The sequence below is a fragment of the Phytophthora ramorum genome (genome assembly GCF_020800215.1).
Source record: "Phytophthora ramorum isolate Pr-102 chromosome Unknown Phyram_PR-102_s0004, whole genome shotgun sequence".
Lineage (NCBI taxonomy): Eukaryota > Oomycota > Peronosporomycetes > Peronosporales > Peronosporaceae > Phytophthora > Phytophthora ramorum.
Genome location: NW_027150650.1, coordinates 3,279,194 through 3,304,041, shown reverse-complemented (window position 1 = coordinate 3,304,041; position 24,848 = coordinate 3,279,194). Strand labels below are relative to the sequence as shown.

Sequence of the window (24,848 nt, the reverse complement as noted above, 5' to 3'; positions counted from 1 at the left end):
AACGCAAAAAGAAGCACGACGAGCAGCCATCGGTGCTGGCGACAACCGGTAGTGAGGAGCAAATAGAGGGTCAAAACACGCGTGCGGGACCGCAGATGCCGGCACTGTCGTCGAGCAGCCAGCGGGGGATCCCCGTGAAACAGATCGGCAGCGGTGGTTCTTCTACTGGCGGGGCATCAGACAGCAATGGTGGCGCTGGGCCCAAACGGGTGCTAAAGCAAGCGATGACATTATCACATTTCCCGTCCAACCGAAGCTTGAACAAAGTTGCGCCGGAGGATGTGGTTCCTCCGCCGCCTCTCACTCGGAAGCAGAAGGTGCTTGCGTTTGTCGAGCACAAGTACGTGAGCTCGTTTATGACAGCATGCACGATGTTCGCACTCTTTGGTGACGACTTTCGTGTGAGCTTCTTTCCCAAAAGCGGCGACACACCAACGTACAACACGCTGTTTGCGCTCTTCATCTTCTTCGCCATCGAGCTTATCCTGAACGTGTACAGCCGACCCAACTACTTCAACCATGGCCGGGGCTTTTCCTTTTATTTGGACTTCATCTCCACACTGTCAGTGATCCCTGATGTCGACTGGATCTGGGTGCAGGTTGTTGGCTCGTCAGACTCCTCTAACGCCTCGCAGGCAGCTGCCCTCAAGGCAGGCCGCGCATCGCGTGCCGGCACGAAAGCTGGCCGAATAGTGCGGCTTGTCCGACTGTTTCGGATGCTGCGTATTCTGCGCGTAGTCAAGAAGAACAAGAACAGCGAGTCGAAGAAAGTGGAGATATCGGAGCCATCAAAAATCGGCAAGGTGTTGACTGAAAAAACTACGAGAAAGCTGATCGTGCTAGTCCTGCTCATCATTATCGTTTCGCCTATTATCGATGGCACGGTGGACTTGACGCAGGATGACTTCCAGACGTCTCAGTTCGAACGACTGCATCGCTACACCCAGGACTACAACAAGACCGGCTCGATCACTTTGGACCGCATGCAAAGCCTCGTTAGCGAATATGTTCGCGACTCCAACGGCCTGCTCGTGCATATGGAACTAGCCAACATCGATAACGCCTTGCTGAAGACGTGGTTGAAGGCGATCAGGTTCCAGCAGCTGAATAGTGATGCAACCGATTGGTCATTCGCATCAAACCAGTCGTTGGAGAAAAACCCGAAGACAGGATGGTCTGCCTCGCATCTCGTCGACAACCCGAGTCAGAAGTATCGTTCTACGGAGCTAGCGACCGTGGATAACCTAGGGTGCTATGTCGACGACGTGTGCATTGATTGCGACGCAGCTAGCGGCACGAGCTCCTGCCACTCGGTCGTAACCTATGACATCTCTTCGTACACGAAAAACGCAGCGAACTTGAATGTTGCCAAGACGATCGTGGTGATGATTTGCTTCGCTGTGTCCATCTTCGTGCTGACCAAGGACGCCGAGTCGATGGTTATCGGCCCCATTGAGCGTATGATGCGTCTCGTGACGCAGCTTGCTGAGAATCCATTGGGATCGACAGAGGCAAAACGCGAGGACTACGAGGCAGATGCACCGGGAGACACGGATTACGAGACCAAAATGCTGGAAGACACGCTCAGCAAGATCGGACGATTATTACAGGTGGGCTTTGGCGCTGCTGGTACAGAAATCATCGCAAAGAATATGGGGGGCGCTGGTGATTTGGACGTGATGATCCCGGGTAAGAAGATCACGTCCGTGTTCGGCTTCGGTATCATCGAGCACTTCACCGAAACGTGTAGTATCCTCGAGGAGGATGTGATCACGTACATCAACACTATCGCTGAGATCGTCCATGGTGACGCGAAGATATTCCACGGTGCTGCAAACAAAAACATTGGATCGGCCTTTTTACTGGCGTGGAAGATCTGCGATGGCACGCTACCAGGAATGCGTGACCCGCGTGACCCTGCCGACAAGCCTCGTATGTTGCTCGCTGAAAAGGTAAGAAAACGTGAGGGCATCTACGTCAAGAGCACAGGCTCGGGTACTGCTATCCGTCGCGTTGGACCGACCGAGTTAGTAGACAGCGCGCTCACAGCTGTACTCAAGATGCGGGTCGACATCCACAATGCCAACCACCATGGCACACTGCACAAGTACTGCAACGACACGAAGCTGCTCGCGGCGTTTGACAACTTCGAGGTACATCTGGGCTTCGGTTTGCACATTGGCTGGGCCATCGAAGGTGCCATCGGATCTCGATACAAAATCGATGCGTCGTATCTCTCACCAAACGTGAACATGGCAGCGCGTCTCGAGGCCGCAACAGGGCAGTTCGACGTGCCAATGCTCATCTCCGAGTGGTTTGTGGACGAGTTATCAGCAGAAGCCCGCCGTTTCTGCCGGAAAATCGACCGAGTAGCTGTCAAAGGTAGTGAGATCCCCATGGACTTGTGGACCTTCGACATCGGGCGATATCCAGCGGAGGGCGTACAACCTGAGGTCAGCGCCGAAGGTAGGCAAAAGCCCGTCGATTTCGGCTCCGACGCCATCTTCCCTGCACTGCAGGAAGGGATTCCGTCCGCCTTCTTTTCCAATTTCCACGAAGGTATCGGCGCCTACTTTGCTGGCAAATGGGACGTCGCTCGAACGAAACTCACGGCCGCCAACCAGATCTGGGAAGACGGCCCCACTAAAGTCGTGCTCAAGGTCATGGAGTCGGAAGGCCAGACAGACGAAGGCGAGTTCATGGCCCCGAACTGGTGGAAAGGATTTCGGCAGCTCACGGAAAAGTAATAGCACAGTCACAGCCAGCGCTCAGCCTACTAAAACATGTATTTCCACTTCAACTCGGATACTGTAGCCATCTCATCTCTGTAGCCATCTCTGGAAAGGTTGCAGCATTTACTTTCGTAATTAATGACCAATCCTAAGCTGGCATTCTTATCCTGCCACGTCAGGGACAAAATGCGCGTGGATGTCACCTCGCACTTCCGGGAGCTGGCGCCTGCGCATCCCCAGGCCAGCGATAGACGCCCCGGAGTCTTTTACGTGGAAGCCACGGACCTGGTGCGTCTGTAAACATAGTTTCTCGTCTTTAGTGCGCTTTCTACGAGCCGTAAATCAATATTTTATCATTTTTTTCAATTTCTATTCTAATAATGAAAATTATCGTGCTATTTTTCTTATAGCGGAGCAGCTTGGCGGAGTTGGAGAAGCTGCTGCGCACGGTAAAACCCAAGTATTTGCTGCCCAAGTGCTATGTCCGGACCAAAGGGCCCCGCATGACAGAGGAGGACAAGGATGAGCTGGACGCGGTGAGAGCTGAAAAGGGGGCACTTGCTTTGGGCACGTTTTAATTATTATTATATTGTTTTTGCTGCTCTTTAGGACCTGGTGGAGCTCATCAAGAACTGCAGCAACAAAATTGATGCTCTCAAGACGGTGGTGGAGGCTCAAGGTGAGTTTTTGTTGTTGAGAAAAAACCGGAGCCTTGAAGGGTTTACTGAGATGCTGCTCTTTTGGTGAAGCTGCTGTGTCCAGTGTTGCGGAGTATCAAAGAGAGGTGGTGGCGTACTTGCTGGAGGTAGGGGGTGATGGTTGAGTGAAGAGAATGATGTGAGTAATGAACTGACAGCTTTTTGTTGTTTTTGTTGGCGACTGTAGCGTTTGAAGAGTATCGCGGATGGGGCGAAGCAGATGCAAAAGAAAAGATACCAGCAGCCATTTTTGCTGTCGTCTCGGTGAGTTGTTCGGAAAGAAATACGTTAGGATGAGAGACGGGCAACTCACTGTGTTGAGGTTGCTGAAGCTTGCTGCCAGAAGATGATCGCCAGGGCCTGGATGCGTTAGAGCAAAAGATTGTGCTCATGAGGAAGGAGGAAATCAAGAAGCAAACCGTTGCTACCTCACCGAAAATGGAGGAACACCCGGTGCTTTCGTTGCCGACGTCACCGAAGTCGCCGACTCTTGGTGGACCTTCATCACCGCTGGCTGCTTTGTCCCCAGTGAAGCAAGCGAAGACAGAAATCCGTCAGGGAATCTCCCCGAAGGCGCGAAAAGCGACTCCAGCAGCTAAAGTAGGTTTTGAATTTCGCGAGGCAACCGAAATAGCGCCACAATTGTGTTAACTTGTTATCTGATGCTGTGGCATTGCAGCAAGCGCCAGTTTTCGCTTCTCATAGTGATGGCCTCGAGTTTACGGAGGAAGAGGACCGCCGCTTCCGCGTTGAAAACGTGATGCTTCATCGCCATTTCCAAGAGAACCTAGAGGATGCGAAGTGAGTTGCAACGCTAGTGTGCGATTGTGCTTATGGTCTAGACTAACCCTGCTTGCTACAGGAAAATGGAGTCAAAGATGGCTGAGATTTCAAATCTCATGGGTCAATTCGCCGACAAAATCATGGAGCAACAGTCCGATATTGAACTTATCCAGCAGCATGCCCAAGAGACGAAATCCAACGTCACTCAGGTAGAATTTACTTTTGGAAATGGTATGCGGAGAATCTGCAAGTACAACTCACGCTTTGTTATCTCGATGTTCAGAGCAACCGCATCTTGGAGCAGACCCAAAAGATTGGACAGGGCTATGGCTTCATGATCTTCTGCTTTTATTTGGGGTTTTCTGTTATCTTGCACATGCTGCATTATTTTAACAGCTAAAATACACGCGGCAGGGGCAGTTGAGCAAATCGGTGGTCTGTACTTCGATTGAACGGTGAGTTTGCTTATTACAATTCTGACTAACCCAGCGATTTCGGTATTATGCTCTATATGGCATCTACAACTTCCTGGCTCAGACCCTCGTAGCATGTGAGTCCGTCCGCGTTCAGAAGATCGTCTCTCGCCCCCTTCTCCATCAAGTACTCCATGAGTTCGTGGAACCCGTACTCGTGGCAGTAATGCAGCAGCGACTGTCCATTCAGGTTCTGAGTATTGATGTCGGCCCCGCGGCGTAGACACAGCTTTGCAATGCGCTTGTTGTTGTTCTGGCAGGCCACAGAAAGCAACGTGTTGCCAGTAGCGTCTTTTGCTTCGATGCCTATTGACCAGTCCGGACTATTGAGCAGCAGTTCGACTTCGTCATATTTGCCGTGACGACAGAGACTGAAGATGGAATCCAACTGCTCGGTTTCTTTGACATCCTGGGACACAGCGTCGCGTTTCTCCACTTGAACCGTTGTGGGCTTCGTGGGAGCGTTTGCACCTGCTGCTGGAGCTGCAGAATCGGCAGCATTTTGTACCAGTTCCGGGCGGAGCATGAGATCCTCGATGAATTGTGTCCCGAAGACTGCATGGCCAGCTGTCCAAGGAGAGTACCCGACTGCCAGCCATTCCTCTAGTGCTCCACGAGGATGAACGATGCCGACGCTCCTCGGCTGATTCGTGTTCTTGACGATTGGGAGGTAATTGGCTTGCATTTGACAAGTCTTGGTGCTAGTTACGGCTGCAACGAAGTCCCTCGGAAGACAAGCAACTCGCTGATGCAACGCACCACCAAAGCCTTCCACTGCTGTTTGGCTCTCCCCGGATGCATCGACAGGTTTGCGAACCCACGATGTGCCTTCCCCAGGAGGTGGGTGAGTCACGTATCCCGGTGTCTTCTTGCCTACATGGGGTCCTCTTCCATTGACGTCGACATCATCCGGTGTCGGCGAGATGTCGACGGATGGTGCTACGGAATACCCACTTCTCGACGAAAGAAGAGATGTCCCGACAGAGCTCGACTCAGACCGAGAGGAGTCAGGTCCTTCATCGTCGTCATCTTCATCCTGCTCGTCGAAGTCGCGGTAGCTTTGTTGGGGTATGCGGGAGAATTCCGACCTCGTGGATGGTGCTCCTGGTCCTATCACTGATCGTGTCGGAGAGGTGGCCTGCTGAACGCGGAGACCAAGTCCCATGCCGAGGCCGATGCCAAGCTGCAACATGTCGACACCAGATCCTTTGGTTGCTCCGTTTGCTTGACTAAGTGCTGGAAGAGCCGAGCCTAGAGCTTGTGTGATGCTATCGATCATCTGCTTCGTATTGGAATCAAGTGGAGGCATGCCTCCTCCATCAGGCTCAACTGTCTCGTGTGTCGAAACTCCTGCAAGTTGTACGCGAGACTTTGTCGAACTGGCTGACGACGCTCTACTACCAGCACTACCGCGCTGCTGTTGCTGCCGTTTCAAGGAAAGCTGTGGTACTTGGATTCGCGTGAGCTCTCCCTTGCTGGCGGAAACTGGAGCGAAACGTTTGTCAGATGTGAGATCAACAACAATGTCGTGCTTCTTGGCGCTGGCAGTCACGAGCTTTACACGACGCTCCTTCTCTTCGGGAGCCTCCATCTTTTTCGCCATATACTTCCGGAGGTTTTGCTGCGAGTATCGCGCAGCTCCGCCGTCTTTCGCGGCGTCAGCGTCCCCACCAGCTGCTGAGTTACCAAGCCCGACACCAAGAGTGGCAACCTCGCCTTCTCCCGTTGTAATGACACCATCGATATCGCCATCTTTGCCCCGATACTTCTCCGTGGGCAAAATGGGACGTGTCCAAAAGGTATCGCCCGTGTTGCGATCGTACCAGTACGCTACGCCATCTTCAGTGACGAACTCGTCGTAGGGACTGTCTTGCATGTAAGCCCAGCTGCGGTACACGACACAGGAGCACGACCCCAGTGGGCCGTCCGGATCCGAGTTTCTCATAAAGTCTCCAGGTTGCTGTCTTCCAAGTGTCGTGAAAGCCTGGGGTTGATTTCGACTCGAATGGCCGATCCAGAGCAGGTGAATGAACTCCACGGGCGTGTTTTCTCGCGTCGTGGGCACGCAGAACGGGTAGGTGCGGTCGACGCGGGTGGTTACTGTCGCGTTCATCGATGCTATGTTCGGTGCCAAGATGGCACTAGACGGCGCTACTTGCACCCCAGGTACGCTATCCGGCACAGCAAATGGATCAACGAGCCAAAACGTGCGAAATCCGTTCGCGTCTTCCTCTCCGGTCTGCTCAGGGCGATTCAGCGGGAATCGGCGTGACTCTAGCAGCACAAGCTCCTGTTTGGTTTCTTCGGTATCTGTTTGAGAAATGACAAGTATCCGAGCCGCTATGACGATACAGGGCGGTCTTCGTACATTCAAAGCGTGTTGCAGAGCTCGAAACACGAACTCAGGCGCGGTGGGCTCGACAATGAGGCACGCGAACACCACTGTCTCGTCACGTGAAGGTGGTGGCGCTACAGCGCGCCTGTCGAACACGACGAAGTTGCCAAACTGCGCCGGGATGTACGTAGTGACGAGCATGTGAATAAGCAGCTCGGCCGACAATCCGCCCACATCTCTGTTGCCTGGTGTAGGCTTGCGTGAGAAAGTCGCGAAGAGCACCACAAGCGGTCGTACGTGTTTGGTGCGTCTTGCATCGGTGGAGCCGTGTGGCGGACTGCACGCTCCAATCTGCAGCGCCGCTTTTTGCAGTGCTGCGATGGCCATACGTGCTGATAACCTCTCCAGCCAACTCGCACTGTGGCCTGCATCGATGTGTACGTTCGGCACAGGCAGCGGTAATTTTTCGAGGAAAGTAGGAACCGGCATGGGTACGCAACGTGGTGGTGGCAGCTCGTAGACTCGTGGCCGATAAAGCGCGACAGGTTTCGTGTACTCCGTCACGAGAATCCAGTGACGCAATTGTGGTCGCGCGGGGTGAATCATGATGACATCGCGCAGAGGAACGGGATGCTGACCAGTGCGGTCCTTGGCAGTCACGGGGGCCTTGGGGTGGAATTCAGCCACGCTTTCCGAGTACTTTGAGACCCACCGAGTGTTTTGAAGGGTGTTTTTCAGCTTGAAAAGTGACGGTGGGCGGTTGGTGTCTTTGCCCCCACCGAGAGTTGAAGGCAGACGACCTGTTCGAATTTGTTCGAGAAATGAACGGAACCAAGAACGCGTATGCAGCTTCCGGCGCATGGTCTTGTTCCAGGAAGTCAAAAGCAGATCCAACGCGCGGTAGATTGGATGCCGACACTCAATGACGGTGACGTACTGCTTCAGCTTTCGATCATAGCGCAGAGACGCACGCTGCTTCATGAAAATCTCCTGAATCTCCTCAGCGCGATACTTGCGACGTAGCTGATCCAGTTCCCAGTTGGCACACATGAGGGCACTTTCAGTGGCACGCACCTTTCGAGTCGCTTCTCGTGGATCTTGATGCAACTCGCAGTGGCGTCCATTGCTAGCGCTCCAGCAATTGAAACATACCCGTGCCGCTTCTTGTCGAGCATACTCTTTTGACTCCGGATCAGACGCGTTGCCGCCTTCTTCATCCTCTTGCTGCTTCCTAGAAGTATCGTCATGAAAGCCAGGATCGACCAGATCCCGGATGTGAGGCGGGCGCCCAGCTCGACTTGCTGCTTTCGCCTTACTTCGGACACCTGATGACCTGGTCGGGGACTCCGGTCCTGCTTCGGCTTTTGAACGCCCCGCGCGGTTGTCTCGATCTCGAGCTAGCACCGCTACAAACACGGGTTCTTCGCGCTTACCCAGCACAATTTCGCGTCGACGACTGCCTGGGGTTGCAGGACCTCCCTGGTTGCGTGGGGCTCGACCAGGGACAGATCTCCGACGCAGAACGACGTTGGATGCTATGAGCGACGAGATGGAGTCGAACTTGGACACGTGCAAGGCGCTGCGAATCGTGTCCCTCAACTTGCTGTTCTTGGTGCCATCAGCTCGGAAAAGCGTGTCGTTGGTTTGCCAGTCGCTGCTGGCGTCTTCCGTAGCAAGAGGGGCTAAGTCGTCGTCATCATCCTCACGGTCTTCAAGATCGGGAGGAAGTGATCGTCGCCTACCGAAAAGTGGTTCATCTCTCTCACTGTCTGGGTACCCCCGTGGAGAGCCAAGATCCTGTGTCCGCTCGCTGGAAATGCTACGCTCCGAGGCGAGAACGGAGTCGCAGTCCCATGGGTTTGGCGAGGATGTGACGTACTCTGGCTGGAGCGCAGGCAAACTGCGTGGCGACCTCACCGTCTTCTTCGCTTCGCTCGAGCGGCGTGCAGCTGACTGCAGATGCTGCTCTTGCTGATCGCTAGACGTCGACCGAGCCGAGGAGCACGCTGGTGACAGAGGTGGCAGCGAATCCGCCCCACCAATTGTCGACGAGGAACGCTGGTTCATGGTACGTGTCATGGCTTTCATGCTGCCGCTTGTATGCAACGCAGGCAGCTCCGGGAACGATCGAGCAGCTGGAGTGAACGCCTGTCCTGCTGGGGGTTCCCATTGACTGACACCCGTTGTTGCGTTATAGTACCAGACTTCTCCGCGTTCGACGTCTCGCACTTCGTGCCATTGATCAGTCTCGGGCTCCAGCACAGCTTCATCTGCTGCAGCGACTGCAGCTGCTTGCTTCTCCTGCCACCTTCGCCGCCGACAGAGAAATCCTCGTGAATGCGCTTGGATCAAAGTGGCGCTGGTCTCCAAGCGATTTTCCAGTGTCTGGTCCCGCTTCCGCTGCTTCTTCCTGACGGATTGCTCCACACGGAGCTGCTCGTTGCTGTGAATCTCCTGCTGTCGGTTTTGTTCACGTTGGAAAGCGCTCTTTTGCCATTCCACCCCGTGCTTCGACGGTCTCATGTCCGGGTAAAACGTGTCTTTGCCCTGTCGAATCCGAGCTTCCTCAGCATCAAACGCTGAAGAATCAACGGGCGTCGGTGACTTTGGCAGCGACTTCCTTTTGTCCTCTTCAACGGGTTTGCTGTCGTTTGGAGCCTCCTCTTCGTCGTCCCTATCGTCCAGAACTTCAATGGTCAATCGAGTTTTTCCTCCTTTCGAGGTAGCCCCGGTGCTAAGCTTGGAGCTTCTCTTCGTGGACTTCGGTTGCGTCTTGACCAGTCTCAGCAGTTCTGCCGTCTCTGCGTGCAGTTGAACGAGACCTTCATCTCCTTGGAAAACGGTCGGAGTTCCATCGGCGGTGACCTCCTCGACCTGCTTCCGCTTCCGTGATCGAGTCCCCACATTGCGCTTGGAGAAGAAGGAGCGCATGCTACTACGGCATGCTCGAACGATCCGACCTCTGCACAATTAGCACACAGACAGGAAGAGGCGACGTGGTGGTAACGGCTCGTTGTAGACGAAGAGGACAAGATTGGCGCAACGAGAGACTCGTTGACAATGGTGAAATGTGGATTCGACTATTGCCGCTGCTACCGAGAAACGCCAGGACTGCATCTTCCTTTTCGCTTTATCTACCACGGCCAAGCTTTTCCAGCTTGGGGAGGAAGTTTCTGTCGTTCTTGTGCGCGTTCGTAGCACCAAAGTTTGCAGTGTTCATCGCGTTGCGAGCTTCGTCGGTCACCAGCTTCTCCCCTCCGCCAGCAGTGGCATTAACCGGCCAGTGGACTCACCATTGACTCCGAGTGAATGCTCTGGATACTCCCCGTGCAACCGAGAGAATCCGACCGAGGCATCGACTTCTCCGCTGACACTCGCCCCAGTTGCTACGATCGCTCCAGTAGCAACTCCACCACCGAATTGGTTTGGCCCTCCAATTGGTAAACCTACCGACACGTCGTGTTATCGGAAGACGTACGCCACTGATGCTGCTGGTGCATGCTCGCGAAGTTGCTCCAACGAAGACGGATCTTACGCCGCCCAGCGTCCGCTCTCGTATCCGGTTGAGTGCGCGGCTGAATGTATTCCTCAGAACGACGACTGCTCGCTTGCAATCCTGAACAAACCACGTCGGTGCTTAATGTGGCAGTGAATCTGGCGACGCCAGGCATGTGTAGCTCGATTCTGTCGACTTACAACGCCATCAAACGTGGCGTCATGTGCGCGTCGAATCTTTATGCCGTCAGTGAGCAGCTCATCAGGTACCTGCGCTACCGACAGGCAAATGCCAACGGCACAACGGAAGAAATGCTGGCCATCGCCTACAGCTCTGACGTCTTTCTCGTGGCTTTGCCAGTCGCTATTTGCACATGCCTCGGGCTTCCAGCCCCTGCCAACGCCAAGTACGTAGACATGGTAGTCACCAATGGCCGAGAATATCGCCAAGCAAGTTATCACGAACGGAGACACGATATGAGCTTAGCAGACAACTCCTCAGCTTTCTACACACGACGGGCGGGGCGAATTCCACACAGGAAGTCGACAACGAGGTTGACTCCGGTTCGACTTGCGGATACAAGTTGAAGCGCTAACGGAGCAAGTGATTTCAGCGGTCAACGACCTTCGAGCCAAAACGCCCAACATCTCGAAAGAAGACATTCGCTCGAGCATGAGCAGCTCGTCGCTAGTGCTCAACGACGTTCCAACTGTGACGAACGAGTGTTTGGGTGATCTTTTGCGCGCAAAGACAAAAGAAGCTCCGTACGAGTCGCGGGACGTGCTTCGAAAGTCTTTCGGGGTCATTATTGATCATCTTATCGGAAAATCGACGATTTAGGGGCCTCTCTCACCGCTGATGAGTACATGCTCCAGGCCTCCAACATGGGGTAAGTTGTGCTGGGCTCCATCGATCCAACGAGCGTCGCGTACATGAGGTCGCAATTTGTGCAGAACATTTGTGGTCCGACAGAATTTTTGGGCGAGATTGACGACGGAAGCCTCGCTGATGCACTCGGTCTTATGACTCAAGACGACGCTTTCAGTGGCAGCGACGGCACGTGAGCGAAGGCAGGGGACGGTGTTGTTTGCTCAAATTCGTGAGCACGGATACGGAAGATGTGAGAGTGGTGATCCACTCGGGCGGCGATCCCGTGTCGGAAGTCAAAGTTCCCAGTGGCGATACGGCGACGTGGACGTCAACAGTGGGTAAACTACAGGGCAAAACGATGTACTTGGATCGGTGGCGGCCAGGGCTTCTTGGTATTCCTGGCTCAGGTGGAGGTTCGCTGTTGCTGTGGATCCCTCGATCGTCGGCAGGGGGCCATTTGGATATGAGCGTAGAAATCAACGCCAGCTAGTTCGCTCTGTAAAGTCCTGGTCATCCCTTTCTAACTGTCTGTCAATTGCAGACTGCAGTTTGTGCGGATAACCAGCAAATGTTCCCAGTTCTCGTGTCTTCATTCATCACCGCCTTAGCCCACCCGCCTGCGAGTTTCTTTCGTAGCATTCTTACACCAAAACTGTTGTCTTTATTCGACAAGTGATCTCGAAAACCTCCAACGCGGGGGTGGAGATTCGGCTCTCAGACCCACCAGCTGAGATCGAGACGAGATTGGCTTCAAGTTGCGATGGCGGTACCGGTTCAAACAAACGAGTCAACCGCAACGGATAGCTCAGTGAGTTCAAACAACGCGCGCGCTTATAATTTATTGATTGAGTTCTATCTAACTACCCTAGCTTTTGTTGATCTTGACGATCATCTCCAAATGGCCGCCTTCCGAAGATCTCGGCACCCACAGTAGTAGAGAGCCGCCGCCGGAGCCCGGCAGACCGAGGAAGCCCGGACGCCAGCGGTCCAAGTACATCGTCTTGTCCTGCAGCTCCCCCACCGTAGAGTTCCACTTGACCGTCTTGCCGCTGTCGACTTGCACTGAAGCGTATTCCTTGCCACCCGAGTGAATCGACACCTTGACGTCCTTGGGGTCCGTACTCACGAACGTGATTGAGACCACGCCGTCCCCCTTCTTGGTCCACGTGCCCTCGCTGCCGCGGAAAGCATCGTCCTTGGTCGTGAGGCCAAGAGCATCGGAGAGACTCCCGTCGTCGATCTCTCCGATAAACTCGGTGGGGCCGCAAACGGGTTGCACGTAGTTGAACATCAGGTAGGCGATGCCCGTGGGGTCGAGCGCCGACAGTCCCTGAAGACCCAAGTTGGCGATGCATACCATGTAGTCTTCACGCGCCATGGCCTTGCCCATATCGGTCGTCGATTTCTCGATGAGTTGGTCGATGATGACCCCGAACGTCTTGCGGATGATATCGCGCGATTGGAACGCGACGTACGGCTTCTTGGTCTGCAATAGCTCGCCCATACAGTTGTTAGTGACCGTGGGAACGTCGCTCAGGACGAGCGAAGACTTGCTCATTTCCGTGCGGATGTCATCGTTCGTGGCGGACGGGTCGTCGTCCCGAATATCGGCCACCTTGGCGACCACGCGGTCCGTGAGGCGCTTGAGCTCAAACCCGCACCTAGTCCTGGAGTCGATGAGCGACGTGAGGTTGGCGATACTCTCTGCGTCCAGATCCCTGGTCGAATTCCCCGCCGTTGTGTTGCGGAAGAACCGCATGAAGGCGTCGGCCGAGCTCATGATCAAGTTGTGGTTGATCATGAGCTGCTTGACGATCGTTTCTACGCCCGTGACGACCGCATCGGCAACGTACGCGGATTTTGGGACGTCGTATCCCAGGCACGCGCCGACAGCGACCGGCAGGTCCACCAGGAAGAGGTCTGTCTGGTACACCATGGCGAGGATCTCCTCCTTGGTGCTGTTGGGCGTCATCATCTGCCGGAACCGCATGAAGCGCGAGATGCCTTCAGCGATGTTGAACACGTTGAAAGCGCACATGAGTCCCTTCTTGACCGTCTTGAACGTCTTGTAGATGGCGTTGAACACGCCGGCAGTAGCCATGTTGAGTGCGACGTAGCCCAAGTTGGTGACCTTGGACATAATCTCCAACACGCAGTCGTCATTCTGTGGGATGCACTCAGCCAAGCATTGCACTGGATAGGCGATCGGGCACTGCGCCCAGCACTTGTGCCCATTGTAGTTATAGCCGTTCGGACACCCGTCCATCGAGTTTTTCTTGTGCGTCTTCCGGTAGCAGGCCATGTCGGTCATGTCGCCGATGGAGGGCCCCACCCAGTTCGGAGGAACGGCTCCGTTGGTAGGAACGTCGAACGTCATCTCCGGCACGGCCGTGTACGCGAAAAAAGAGGATTCCTCGTGGGCTTTGCTCGCTCCGTCTTTCTTGGTATCTTCATTGGCTTTGCTTGCGTCACCTTCCTTGCTCGCGGATGCAGATTCGGTCGGGCGTGGCGTGCTGTCGTGCGGTCTAGTGATACTCAGTTCTTCACAGTCGCTGCTCGCCGAGGTGTCTGCTGAGATACTGGAGTAGGAGGCCGTTGCCATCTTCACACACAAGGTGATCGCGATGAGCAGCAGCCACGTCCTCGACATGGTCGAGGCTCTTCTGCAGGACATGTACTCTTTCGAGTGGCACTGTAAAATTGAAAGTGAGCAACCCAAATTCGCCTGCATCTTGTTGGCCCGATGTTTGTTGCGGGCGGTTCTCACTGGACATCACCCTTCTGGGCCTGGTGACGATTTGGAGGGCAGGATAGGCTCTCGCACTGAGAGAGTCTCAGAAGGAAAGTCAGAAAAAAAAACGTGTTCCAGACTGGTCTCCTTTCATACCGCCGCTGGTAGAACTGGGTACGACCAGAGCAAAGCCGCTGAGACGCCTAGTGTTGCTAACGAATACGAGCCCAACTTCACCTCCGACAAAATAATACCAATATGGTAACGAGGTGCTTGCAGCCAGGCACCCTGGTTGAACATGATGTTCAAGCACGTCGGCGGTCGGCGGCCCAGGCATTCCCCCCACCAGGACCTCAAATTGGGGCTGCAACTTGCTGTAGCAGTGCTGTGTACACTTGAATATCACACCTTCAATGAACGGGTCAACCGTAAAACTGGTTGAGTTCAAAGAAAGTCATGGCGGGACTGCGAACGAACACATGACGGCCATACGTGCAAGGTTCAAGCGTGCATGCAGCAAGAAGCGCGTGCTGCCGCCACGAAGACTACAACCGAGGTCCCAACGGCACGTCATTTCGGTATTAAAAGGCGCTACCGTGCTGTAGTGACAAGCGCTTTATCGTTTCCTCGTCAATTTCCACAACGTGTTCGCCTTCGGACGCTGTTGGCTGACGGAAATGGATACGGAGCAATCAAACCCATTTGATTGTTACCGTCGTCGTGTCTTCCTCACGCCACATGGGCCAGCGGAAGTCTCCACTTAGTTGTCGCACGTTGCCCCTCAGGTGCGTCGCTGTTCGACCACCAAACTTTCATCTAAGGACGCCCGTCTTGCAATCACAGACTTTGGCTGGGACCAGCACCAGCACCCGCTCCATCATAGAAAAGAGGCGTCGCGCTACAGGGCATATGAGTGAGGAGGGATTACGAGTTGGCAGCAAAGATACAGCCCCGCCTGATGTCACGCAAGTTGTTCACGAACACTGTGCGTCGAACAGCAAGAATCTCAACGACTTGGCGGGCAGGCGGACCGGTTTCAGTGTTGTAAGTGGACGCAGGCGGCTGTCCTGTGCTCGAAGATGGGCCCCTCGCTGCGTTGAGAAGTCACATGCACGGATCTGTATGGTGCGCCCGCGAGCGTTGGCCCTGACTGCTCGGGCGCGCCAGTGACGTGGAAGTCCTCGGCACCAACCATCCTTAAGTTACCCTGAAGAGCAGACTGCAGCGTGTTTTTGGTTCTTCGCGGCTGGCATTCAGCTCGACGTAACTACGGGAATGATCTTGTCGATGCACAGCAACTTGCTTGTTTCGGACGGGGTCTTCCTGCATTAATGTTTCACGATCGCGCTGTTGCGTTACCGCCAGAGAGATCGACAACAACATCTCCGGCGGTCTCTCGAGAGCGCTCATCCTCCTCTTTTGGCAGTCGTAGGGCGTTGGCGAACTCGAGCAGCACGCAGTTCCATCCAGAAGAAACATGAAGCACACACAATTGCCTTTATTTCCCCAGACTCTTCATCTCACGCTGTGGGTACTCGACACTACTATTAAATCTGACTTAGCTAACATTGATCGTGGCAACGAGATCTATGTGGCCGCCTTCTGATGAGCGCGGTACCCACAGCACCAATGAGCCACCGCCCGACCCGGGAAGGCCAAGGAGACCCGGACGCCACCGGTCGAAGTACATGGTCTTGTCCTGCAGCGCAGACACTGTCGAGTTCCACGTCACGGTCTCGCCGCTCTTGACCTTCACAGAGTCGACGGTCTCACCGGCCGAGTGGATCTCCACAGTCACGTCCTCCGTGTCCGTGCTCTCGAACACAATGTTCACGGCGCCGTCACCAGCGTGTGTCCAAGTACCGTAGCTGTCGGCGAATGCATCACCATCGGCAGCGAGTGCTAGAACGTCGGCAAGCGATCCGTCGTCGATTTCACCGATGAAAGACGTGGGCCCGCACACCGGCTGAATGTACTCCTCGAGCATAGCAGCAATGCCCGTCGGATCGAACATTGCGATCACGTCCAGGCCCATGTCTGCCACCTTGAGGATGTAGTCCGCAGTAGAAAGAGCGTTGCCGCCGCCGTCGTCGGAAGAGTCGACCAGGTTGTCCGTGATCAGACTCAACGCGGTCCTAATCTGGTCTCGTACAGTGTACGCGTCGCCCGTGATGTTTTGAATGCAGTTGTTGGTCACCGTAGGGATCTCGGTCAAGAAGAGCGCCGTGTCGCTCATCGCTAGACGGATCGCACTCACGGTAGACGTAGCATCGGCCGTCTTGATGTCGGCAACAGCCTGCGTAACCTTCGTAATGATCGACTGCAGCTCCGTACCGCAGGTCTTGCCCTCCGAGATGAGTTTCTCCAGTGTCGACGCGGCGTCCTCGTTCAGCGACTCTACGGAGCTACCGGCACCGACCGCACTAATGAAAGTCTTGAACGTGTCGACGCTGAGCAGTGAGGACCCCTTCTCGACGACTTGGATGAGCACCTTGTCGACAATGCTCACGACCTCGGACGCCAGGTTGAGGTAGTCGGTCGGCACATCCAAGCCGAGACAGACACAGACGGCGGTGGGTAGGTCCTTGACGACAATGTCCGAGTTGTTCAGGAGCGAGATGATCTGCTCCTCCGTGCCGTTTGGGAAGCTGGTCTGCAGCCTCTCGGCGTAGCCCACGATGTCGTCCACGACGGTGAAAAGTTTCTGTCCGCACTTGACGCCCTGCTGTACCGCAGCGCTGGCTGTGCTCAGCTGGCCGACTCGCCAGAGGTAGCGGCGTTCAGCGCCACTTTAGCGACGGACTCGATCTTGTCGATGACCTCCAGCGCACAGTCATCGTTCTGGGGGATGCATTCCATGCCACACTGCACGGGGTAATTCAGCGGGCACTGGGCCCAGCACGTGGCGATGCTGTCGTACGCAAACCCAGCGGAGCACGTACTGGAGATGTATGTTTTTCGGTAGCAGGCGTCGTCGGACGGGTCTACCGTGCCCACCCAGTTTGGCAGCAACGATGTCGTTGTCGACGTCGTGTCCAAAGCCACCGCCGTCGTGGCATCAGACGACTGCGTGGCTTCCAGGATGGTCGTCGAGACCGACGAAGTAGCCGAAGAGGTTGAGCTCGTCAGAGTTTGTTTCACGTTTTCAGAGTTGGCTGGCGCTGTGGTCACAACTGACACTTGCTTGTCCTCTTGCGTCACGCTCACTGCCGCCGAAGCATTGGCAGACGCTAGCAACGACGTTGTGAAGAGTGAAGTCGAGTTGGTTGGCGACGAAGAGTTGACGCCCGCTGCGTTTTGTGTGGCCACGTCGTCAGCCTCCACTTGGCCGACAAACTTGGATGCCGAGCCGGACGACGAGACCTCGTCGCTTCCGAACGCTGGGTCACATTCCGCGGCAAGCACGGCCAGCACAGCTAGCGCGTGCAGTAGCGTCACTGCCTTCCACACTTTCATCACACCGAGGACGCAGGTCTTCGTTGGTCGAAGTGAATTGTAGAATGAACCACGCGGAGTATCGATCGAAAGTGGTGCGGTCGCAGCGGACAGCAGTGGCTAGTGGCCTTGTAGTGGGGACGTCATGGAGGTTGATGCCGCCATCAACCGACTGACCGGAGGCCTGACGGGTGCAAGTTGCATCGGACGTTGCACCATCCGGTCCACAAGCAACCAAACGCTAGGTCGACGTCGACCCAAAGTATCCGAACGTCGCGTCGACTCGAGGTAAAGTATCTGTTGCATTTTGCCAGTCGCAAAAGAGATGGGCGGTTGGTGTGTAAGATCTCTCTCGTGTCCCCACTTGCTTCGTGCTCCTAAAGAGGCTTTCTTGCGCACGCACGCCACGGTATACACCGCTATTGAGGCCAACAATCGATTCGATTGATAGAGATCGCATTGCTTGCGCGGCACCCTTTTGCTTCAAGTCGCCATCGTCGTTAGCGAGTCGAGTCGGGCTCCACTGGGATTTGCTTGAAGCTTTCGTCGACACGTTGGCCGGACTCTATCCGCCAGCGTCTTGCGAATCGGTTCGGTTGACCCACTGCTTCCTGCACTCGGAACTTTCAAGCGCAACGCTGCATGCAGCACCGACTCTCGCTGGAAAAGCTTCAGCCATGTGCTGCTTGTCCCCATTTGCTCGTCCAGACGATCGACGAGTTACTCGCTCCAACGCTGCACTGACGTACTGATGGCTGCACCGTGTCACCCTTGAGAGCGATATCCACCGGTTGGATAAGCTGCGCACTCCGCCAGTCGAGTGTGTCACTGCAGCAAGCGATCAGCACGATGTCGGCCGACCATTCCCTGAAAGCTGATGGTGCACCGTGACGTTGATTTTTGTCGAGTTGAGTGGCGAGAACGGTCACCTTGAAGGCCCGAGTCTCCGCATCGGATCAGGGCGACATAGCTCTTCCACGCCGAACCGCTAGATGCACTTCCGAGCAGATTATCCGTTCACGAAGGTCTCCGGCCACCGCACAATCCACCAGTCAAGTCGACACCAATGCTCCTTTACGCGTAGCACTCCTTGATTAATCGGATACCTCTCAGCCATACACCATGCACCTACGCTACCGGCTCTTCAGGTCACGTGACGAGCTGCAACCGAAAGCCGGTCACAGCTTACTGATGGTGCTGCGAACTGCCAACAAGTTCCGTCAGCAGTGATCTGCGGGTAGCAAGGAGCGATCATGGACGAGCTTATTCCTGGCCACCTTCCGTGAAACTGTTGCTCGCTCACAATAGCGTTTTGTACTCGCTGCTCTACACTACTCCTTTTGCTGTCGACGGAGTGATGGCCTACAAGAGAACACAGTGTTGATAGGCATCACGAATGGGCTGCGTGGCCAGCAAGCCACTCTCTCGGTCTCCTGCAAACGCCCTTGAACGTGGCGGCAGACAGACACCTGTAGACGAAGCAAGTGGTGCCTCACCCGACGAAAAAGAAGACCACAGCAAACCACCAGGCGACGCACTGCTGAAACTCGCAATGGAAGCCGATGGAAATGATGCAGGGATTGCTAAAAACGAACTATCCGACCAAGAGCAGACCAATCCAGCCGTTCTTGACGCTATCAACGCAAGTCCGACCAAGACGCGACTGCGTCCGGCCATCCTCGGTGACAAGCAGGCAGAGGACGCCTCCATCCTGCCAGACGTGTCGTATTCAATGCGTGACCAAGTGGTCTCTCAGAACCCCGTCGATGAGCTAAACCAGCCACCAAATGCCGCGTCTTCAGGCCGGAAAGGTGGCGGCGTGCAAGGTGCAGTGCAGATGCCGCCTCGACAGGGAGTAGCCCCTGGTGCGGGTCAAAAGCCGATCCTTGTACCTCTGCAACAGCCTCAAGTAGCGAGAGGCCCCGGTTGGGTGTCGGGCCAGCCACCTCGAGGACGAGGAGGACCCATTCCGGTTGGGTATCGAGCACCTCAAGCTTCGGTGCCTCGTGGATCACTCCCAGCTACGAGAGGAAGGGGGAGGCCTATACATGTCATGGTTCCAGGTGACCGAAGTATGACGCACGGAGGGCAGCGGCAACCATTTCCAGTTGTCGGCATGCCACCATCGCCAGAAAATAATAGTTCAAACACAAGGGCTCAGGTGCAGCGGAAAATTGACAGTAGCAGCAGCGATGGAGATGAAGATGTCGACGACGAGGATTTGGCGGATGACGAGGAAGTGGAGGATTGGGATCTCGGCGATGAAGCAGGTGCAGTGGTTGTCGCTCCTACGACTAAGGTTCCAACAGGTAGCAGTCCGGCCAAAGCTACGCATGAAGGGAGCTCTCAGAAACACCAAACCAACTCGACGCTACCTTCTCTAGCACGTGGAAGTATCGCAATACAGAACTCTACTGTGCAAAGCAATGAAAAGGTCGTCACTACTCCGCTAGCGTCTCCACCAGCCATGAAATCCTCAGGGTTCCAGCCAAAATTCCGTCCAGCACTTGAATTGACGGACGACGTCGAGAATGTGCTGTCCGATAGCAGCGACGATAGTGATGATGAAGATGAATCGGACGACTGCGTTCAAGACTGGCTAGAGCCTCCAGCAGGAGATCTCTTACCAAGTCCTTCTCCATCAAGACGTGCAGAGGCTTCGCCGGGAGCTCAATCGCCTTCAACTCGTCTGAACTCGCGTCACCTATATGGTCTCTCCATCATACCTCCCGTGAACAACAGCTCTGCAACAAATATGAACACTGGAGCTGCAGGACCGACTACCCCACTCCCTCCAGGGCGAACTCCACAGCCACCTTCGTACCGTCAAGGCAACATGTCGCCTACAAAGAGTGCAGGAGCGAATCTCCACATGGCCGTCGGGTCTACATCGCCTATAAAGCAGGCGTCGTACCGTTCAGGCATCGTAAGCAACGTTGCGCCTGCGGTCGTCCCTCTTGTCATGATTGGTGATCCGTCTCCAGGCAAATCTGCGCCGTCTCCAAGCAGTTCTCCTGCTGCCGCTGCAATTCGAGACACGAAGGTAGTGAAGAAGAAGAAGGCTCAGCTACCTCAGCACAATTTGCCTCATCCGGTACCAAAATTCGGCGACTGGCTCAACTCGCGAACGATGATCAACAACTACATTATTCTGGAGACTCTTGGTACGGGAGGCTACGCGGAAGTGAAGCTCTGCAAGGAGAAACTATCAGGCAAACTCTTTGCGATGAAGTTCATCAATCGCGATGTGATGAAGAAAGATAAACTGGGCAAGCAGAGCAAACTGGACGACATTAAGCGTGAAATTGCGATCATGAAGAAGCTAAACCACCCGAACGTGCTGCGGCTGTACGAAGTCATGGATGATCCAAAGATGAACAAGCTTTTCCTCGTGCTCGAGTACATGAAGCACGGAGACATGCTCTCATTCCAGAAGAAGAAGCACCCTCAAGGTATGTTGGAGAACCTGCGTGACCGGGACCTGCACAGTGTCTTCCTTCAAGTCATTCTTGGTCTAGCTTACCTCCACGAGCAGAAAATTGTTCACGGCGATATCAAGCCTCAAAACCTGCTTGTCGGAGAGAAAGACGTCGTGAAAATCGCAGATTTCGGCATTTCTCAGTCGCTATACGGCAGCAAGCAGAAGATCACGGATGTAGCTGGCACGCCCGCCTTCATGTCGCCCGAAATGTGCTCCGGGGAGGAGTATTCCGGCCAGCTTGCCGATGTTTGGGCTCTTGGAGCCACCATATTCATGCTCAAGTTCGGGAACCCGCCGTTCCTCGCCAAAAGTGCCATGCGAATGTTCGAAAGGATCCAGAACGACCCTCTCGTGTTCCCGTCGGCAATTGACCCGCTGTTGGCGCATTTGCTCAATGGGATGCTGATAAAGGCCCCACAGAAGCGACTAACGCTGCTGGATGTCATGGTTCATCCGTGGGTTACCAAGAATGAAACGCATAGTTCAGCACTGGACGCCATTTCGCGTCCGTCGCCGCCTATCACGGTGTCCAAGGATGAGATTGAGCATGCAGTCGGCGCGAACCACATCCTTATTCTTGTCAACATCCGCAAGCAAATGCTCAAGCGACTCAAAAGGGCTCGAGAGAGTCTAGCAGCGAAAGACAAGACGGCAGTCCCGATTCAAACAGCGCCAGGCTCAGCCGAGTGGGAGAACTCGAGTTTGGTGTTCGCACAGTCGCCCAAGTCGATCAACGCGAGAAATCCGACCAAAGCGAACAAAGTGTTCGCTGTCACATCAGAGTCAGCCACTGATATGGAAACGGACCAAGAGCGTAGAGTGCTCTCGAACGAAGAAATCGACTATCGCTCGCTGTTGTTCTCACGCAAGAAGGCAAGCAACAAGAATGCCCTAGAGGCAGTTCCTCCGAGCGGAGATCACTCGAGCAATGGTGCTGTTACTGTGGCCCATGCTCACCACAGCAGCAATATGGCACACGATATTCTCGGGGATGAAGAAGATGCCTTTTCAGACGACGACGACGAGTTAGCTGTGTCACAGTCACCGCAGCTCCTCGACGAACTGCTGCTCACGACGCTGTCATTGCCGCCACTGACGAAGACATCCGTCGACGCAGCAGGTTCGCCATCCTTATTTGCTAACAGAGGTGAAGTGGTCAACGGTAGTAAGTCTAGCATGGCCTCCATGGGCTGCAGAGCTACTGCTTCCTATTCAAGTTTGGTTCGGAACACCGGGGGCAACGATGAGCAGCGTTTCTACGGCGAAAGCCCCACGCTTGGCTTACGCTTCGGTGTATCGTCGTTAGAGGGCCGGCGCAATACACAAGAAGACCGCTGGGTGGTGTTTCCTGCCATCGCAGCTACTCTGGAGAGCGTTAGCGGCTCGTCGCCTGCGTGGGCGACTGAAACTGCATACGTTGGAATTTACGATGGCCACGGAGGCGAGGAATGCGCCAACATTTTGCACGAGCAGCTTCACACATGGATATTCCGATCCCACGAAGCACCCTCACTCGCGGCGAAAGACTTGCAGGACTGCTTCGAGTCGCTGGATGCGTCCGTCTGCGACTACTTGCTGCATAAGGATGATCTCAGCGGGTCCACCGCCACGGGCCTCGTACTCCGTCCAGCACGGAACGGAAAGATCCTCATCACGATTGCGCATGTGGGAGACTGCCGCCTCGTTCTAGGCAAGCGCGATGGTAGCGCGGTTGAGCTCACGCAGGACCACCGCTTGACGCTGGAACCAGAGCGCGAGCGAGTCATTCAACTGGGCGGACGCGTGGTGAACAACCGCGTGAACGGCGTGATGGCCATCACGCGCGCTTTCGGTGACCTTGAATTCAAGGGGATGCTCGACCCTGCAGCTAGCAGTAGCAGCTCTGTAAGCTTCGGTCGCGCCTTCCGCGACAATGAAAAAGTGCCGGCGTTGCTGACTGCACGGCCCGATGTGCACGACGTGGAAGTAGACGTCACTGAAGACGCCTTCTTGCTCTTGGCCTGCGATGGGCTTTGGGACGTCTTGACCAGCGAAGAAGCCGCAGACATTTTCCGTCAACGTGTGGAACTGCATGGAGACCTGCAACTCGCAGCCCAGGAGCTGGCCCAAGAAGGCATCCGGCGATACTCAAATGACAACATCACAGTCATCGCCATCCTGTTGCAGCCTCCGACGTTGTGATCGAAACATACTCGTGTCCGACTTGGTCGTTGTGCGATTCTATTGACTCGTTATGGTTTGATGGCAGCAACGGAGGTCACTCTAGCTCACGTTGAGTTTCGCCTTAATATCTAGGTGGCCTCCTTGAGACGCCCTGGGCACCCACAGCACCAGCGAGCCACCTCCTGTGCCAGGAAGCCCAAAGAGACCCGGACGCCAGCGGTCGAGGTACAGCGTCTTGCCTCCCAGCGCCGTGATATTGGACGTCCACTTGGCCTTGCCGCCCGCAGCGACATCCACCTCGTCTATTTTGTCTCCTCCAGACATGATGTTCACCGTGACGTCCTCCTCGTCCGTACTTTTAAAGTTGATAATGACTTGGCCGTCTCCTTTCTTGGTCCACGACATGGAACTGCCTTTGAAGGCGTCTTGCAGCATATTCAAGCCCAGAGTGGCAGCTTCCGTGCCGTCGTCGATCTCGCCCATGAACTGGGTGGGGCCGCACACCGTCTGGAGGTACTCGGAAAGCAGCAGCGTGAGGCGCGTGGGGTCGACCAGCATGGCGGCGACTGCGGAGAGGCCAGTGTCGATCACTTTGTACGCAGTCTGCTTCTCGTCCAACGAGGTGCCGTTGTCGCTTTTCCCGGACTCGATGAGATCGTTGATGATCACTCCGAAGGTCTTTCGCAGTGTTTCGCGCGTTGTGTAGGCGGTCGCTTGGCTGGATTCGGAGACCATTTGCTTCATACAGTTGTTGGTCACAGTGGGGACGTCGTACAGTACCAGGTCAGACTCGCTGACTTTCAAGCGAATTTCATCGTCCGTGATGGCGGGGTCGTCTCGTCGATATTCGTTTACAGTCATCCAGACCCGGTCGGTTAGAGACTTTAGGTCGCCGCCACACGAAGAGTTCTGCTTCATTGCTGTCTCCAGTGACTTAATCTCGCCTTCCGTGATCTCTTCAGCGGCCGCCGTGAAGTTGGCCCCCTTCATGAAGGCACGGAACTTCTGCCAGTTCATCAGGATGTCATCGTCGTTGGCAAGCACTTGCATCAACATCCATTGAGCCGTGCCCATCACGTATTGTGACAGCCTCAGATTTGGAGGCACGGCCTTGCCCATGCAAACGTAGATGGCGATAGGTAAATCCGTGACTACCGTACCCGTCTGGTACAGCAGCAGGAGCAGCTTGCGATCCGTGGCTTGCGGGTCCTCCACCTTCATATTGCGGACGTATTTGATGATGCCTCTCATCACGAGCATGAGCGAGTTGGAGCACCGGACGGCCCAAGAAATCGTCTGCCCCAGCTTGGCCAGCTCGCCGAAAACGCCCATCGTCGCAGTACTGAAGATGGACATGGCTACAGCGGAGACCTTGTTGGCCACTTCGATGCCGCAGTCGCTGTTCTGCTGGATACATTCCGCGCCGCACTCGACTGGGTAGTCCATCGGACACTCCGTCCAACAAGTGTTGGTCGCGTCATTGCGATCGTAGTTGCTCGGACACATATCCATGACGTGCGCTTCTCGGTAGCACGCGGCGTCCGGTGAAATACTCCAGGGGCCTACCCAGTTGCGGTACGTCGACCGGATTGTGCTCGTGGCCGTGGCGGGGGTAGCGTAGTTTTCCGCTAACGCTGCACCGTCGAACGAA

At 55.1% G+C, this 24,848-nt stretch overlaps 5 protein-coding genes across 5 annotated transcripts; 3 read left to right on the top strand and 2 right to left on the bottom strand.

The window, feature by feature from the left end:
* Positions 1–95: 95 nt before the first annotated feature.
* On the top strand, positions 96–2,747 carry KRP23_5480 (uncharacterized protein; the record flags this gene model as incomplete). The annotated part of the gene is made up of 1 exon (XM_067890550.1): positions 96–2,747. The coding sequence occupies one exon, from the start codon at positions 96–98 to the stop codon at positions 2,745–2,747; it is 2,652 nt and encodes an 883-aa protein (XP_067747088.1).
* Positions 2,748–2,918: 171 nt separating this feature from the next.
* On the top strand, positions 2,919–4,613 carry KRP23_5479 (Syntaxin-18; the record flags this gene model as incomplete). The annotated part of the gene is made up of 9 exons (XM_067890549.1): positions 2,919–3,020; positions 3,143–3,268; positions 3,342–3,411; positions 3,482–3,537; positions 3,618–3,694; positions 3,763–4,030; positions 4,110–4,231; positions 4,293–4,422; positions 4,497–4,613. The coding sequence occupies 9 exons, from the start codon at positions 2,919–2,921 to the stop codon at positions 4,611–4,613; spliced, it is 1,068 nt and encodes a 355-aa protein (XP_067747087.1).
* Positions 4,614–4,720: 107 nt separating this feature from the next.
* On the bottom strand, positions 4,721–9,952 carry KRP23_5478 (Acyl-CoA-binding domain-containing protein 6; the record flags this gene model as incomplete). Its single annotated transcript, XM_067890548.1, has 1 exon — positions 4,721–9,952. One exon carries the CDS (start codon positions 9,950–9,952, stop codon positions 4,721–4,723), a length of 5,232 nt encoding a protein of 1,743 aa, XP_067747086.1.
* A 5,419-nt stretch (positions 9,953–15,371) lies between these two features.
* On the bottom strand, positions 15,372–17,574 carry KRP23_5477 (uncharacterized protein; the record flags this gene model as incomplete). The annotated part of the gene is made up of 3 exons (XM_067890546.1): positions 15,372–15,416; positions 16,376–16,771; positions 17,107–17,574. The coding sequence occupies 3 exons, from the start codon at positions 17,572–17,574 to the stop codon at positions 15,372–15,374; spliced, it is 909 nt and encodes a 302-aa protein (XP_067747085.1).
* A 1,375-nt stretch (positions 17,575–18,949) lies between these two features.
* Positions 18,950–23,215, top strand: KRP23_5476 (Serine/threonine-protein kinase GRIK2; the record flags this gene model as incomplete). The annotated part of the gene is made up of 1 exon (XM_067890545.1): positions 18,950–23,215. The coding sequence occupies one exon, from the start codon at positions 18,950–18,952 to the stop codon at positions 23,213–23,215; it is 4,266 nt and encodes a 1,421-aa protein (XP_067747084.1).
* Positions 23,216–24,848: the final 1,633 nt, after the last annotated feature.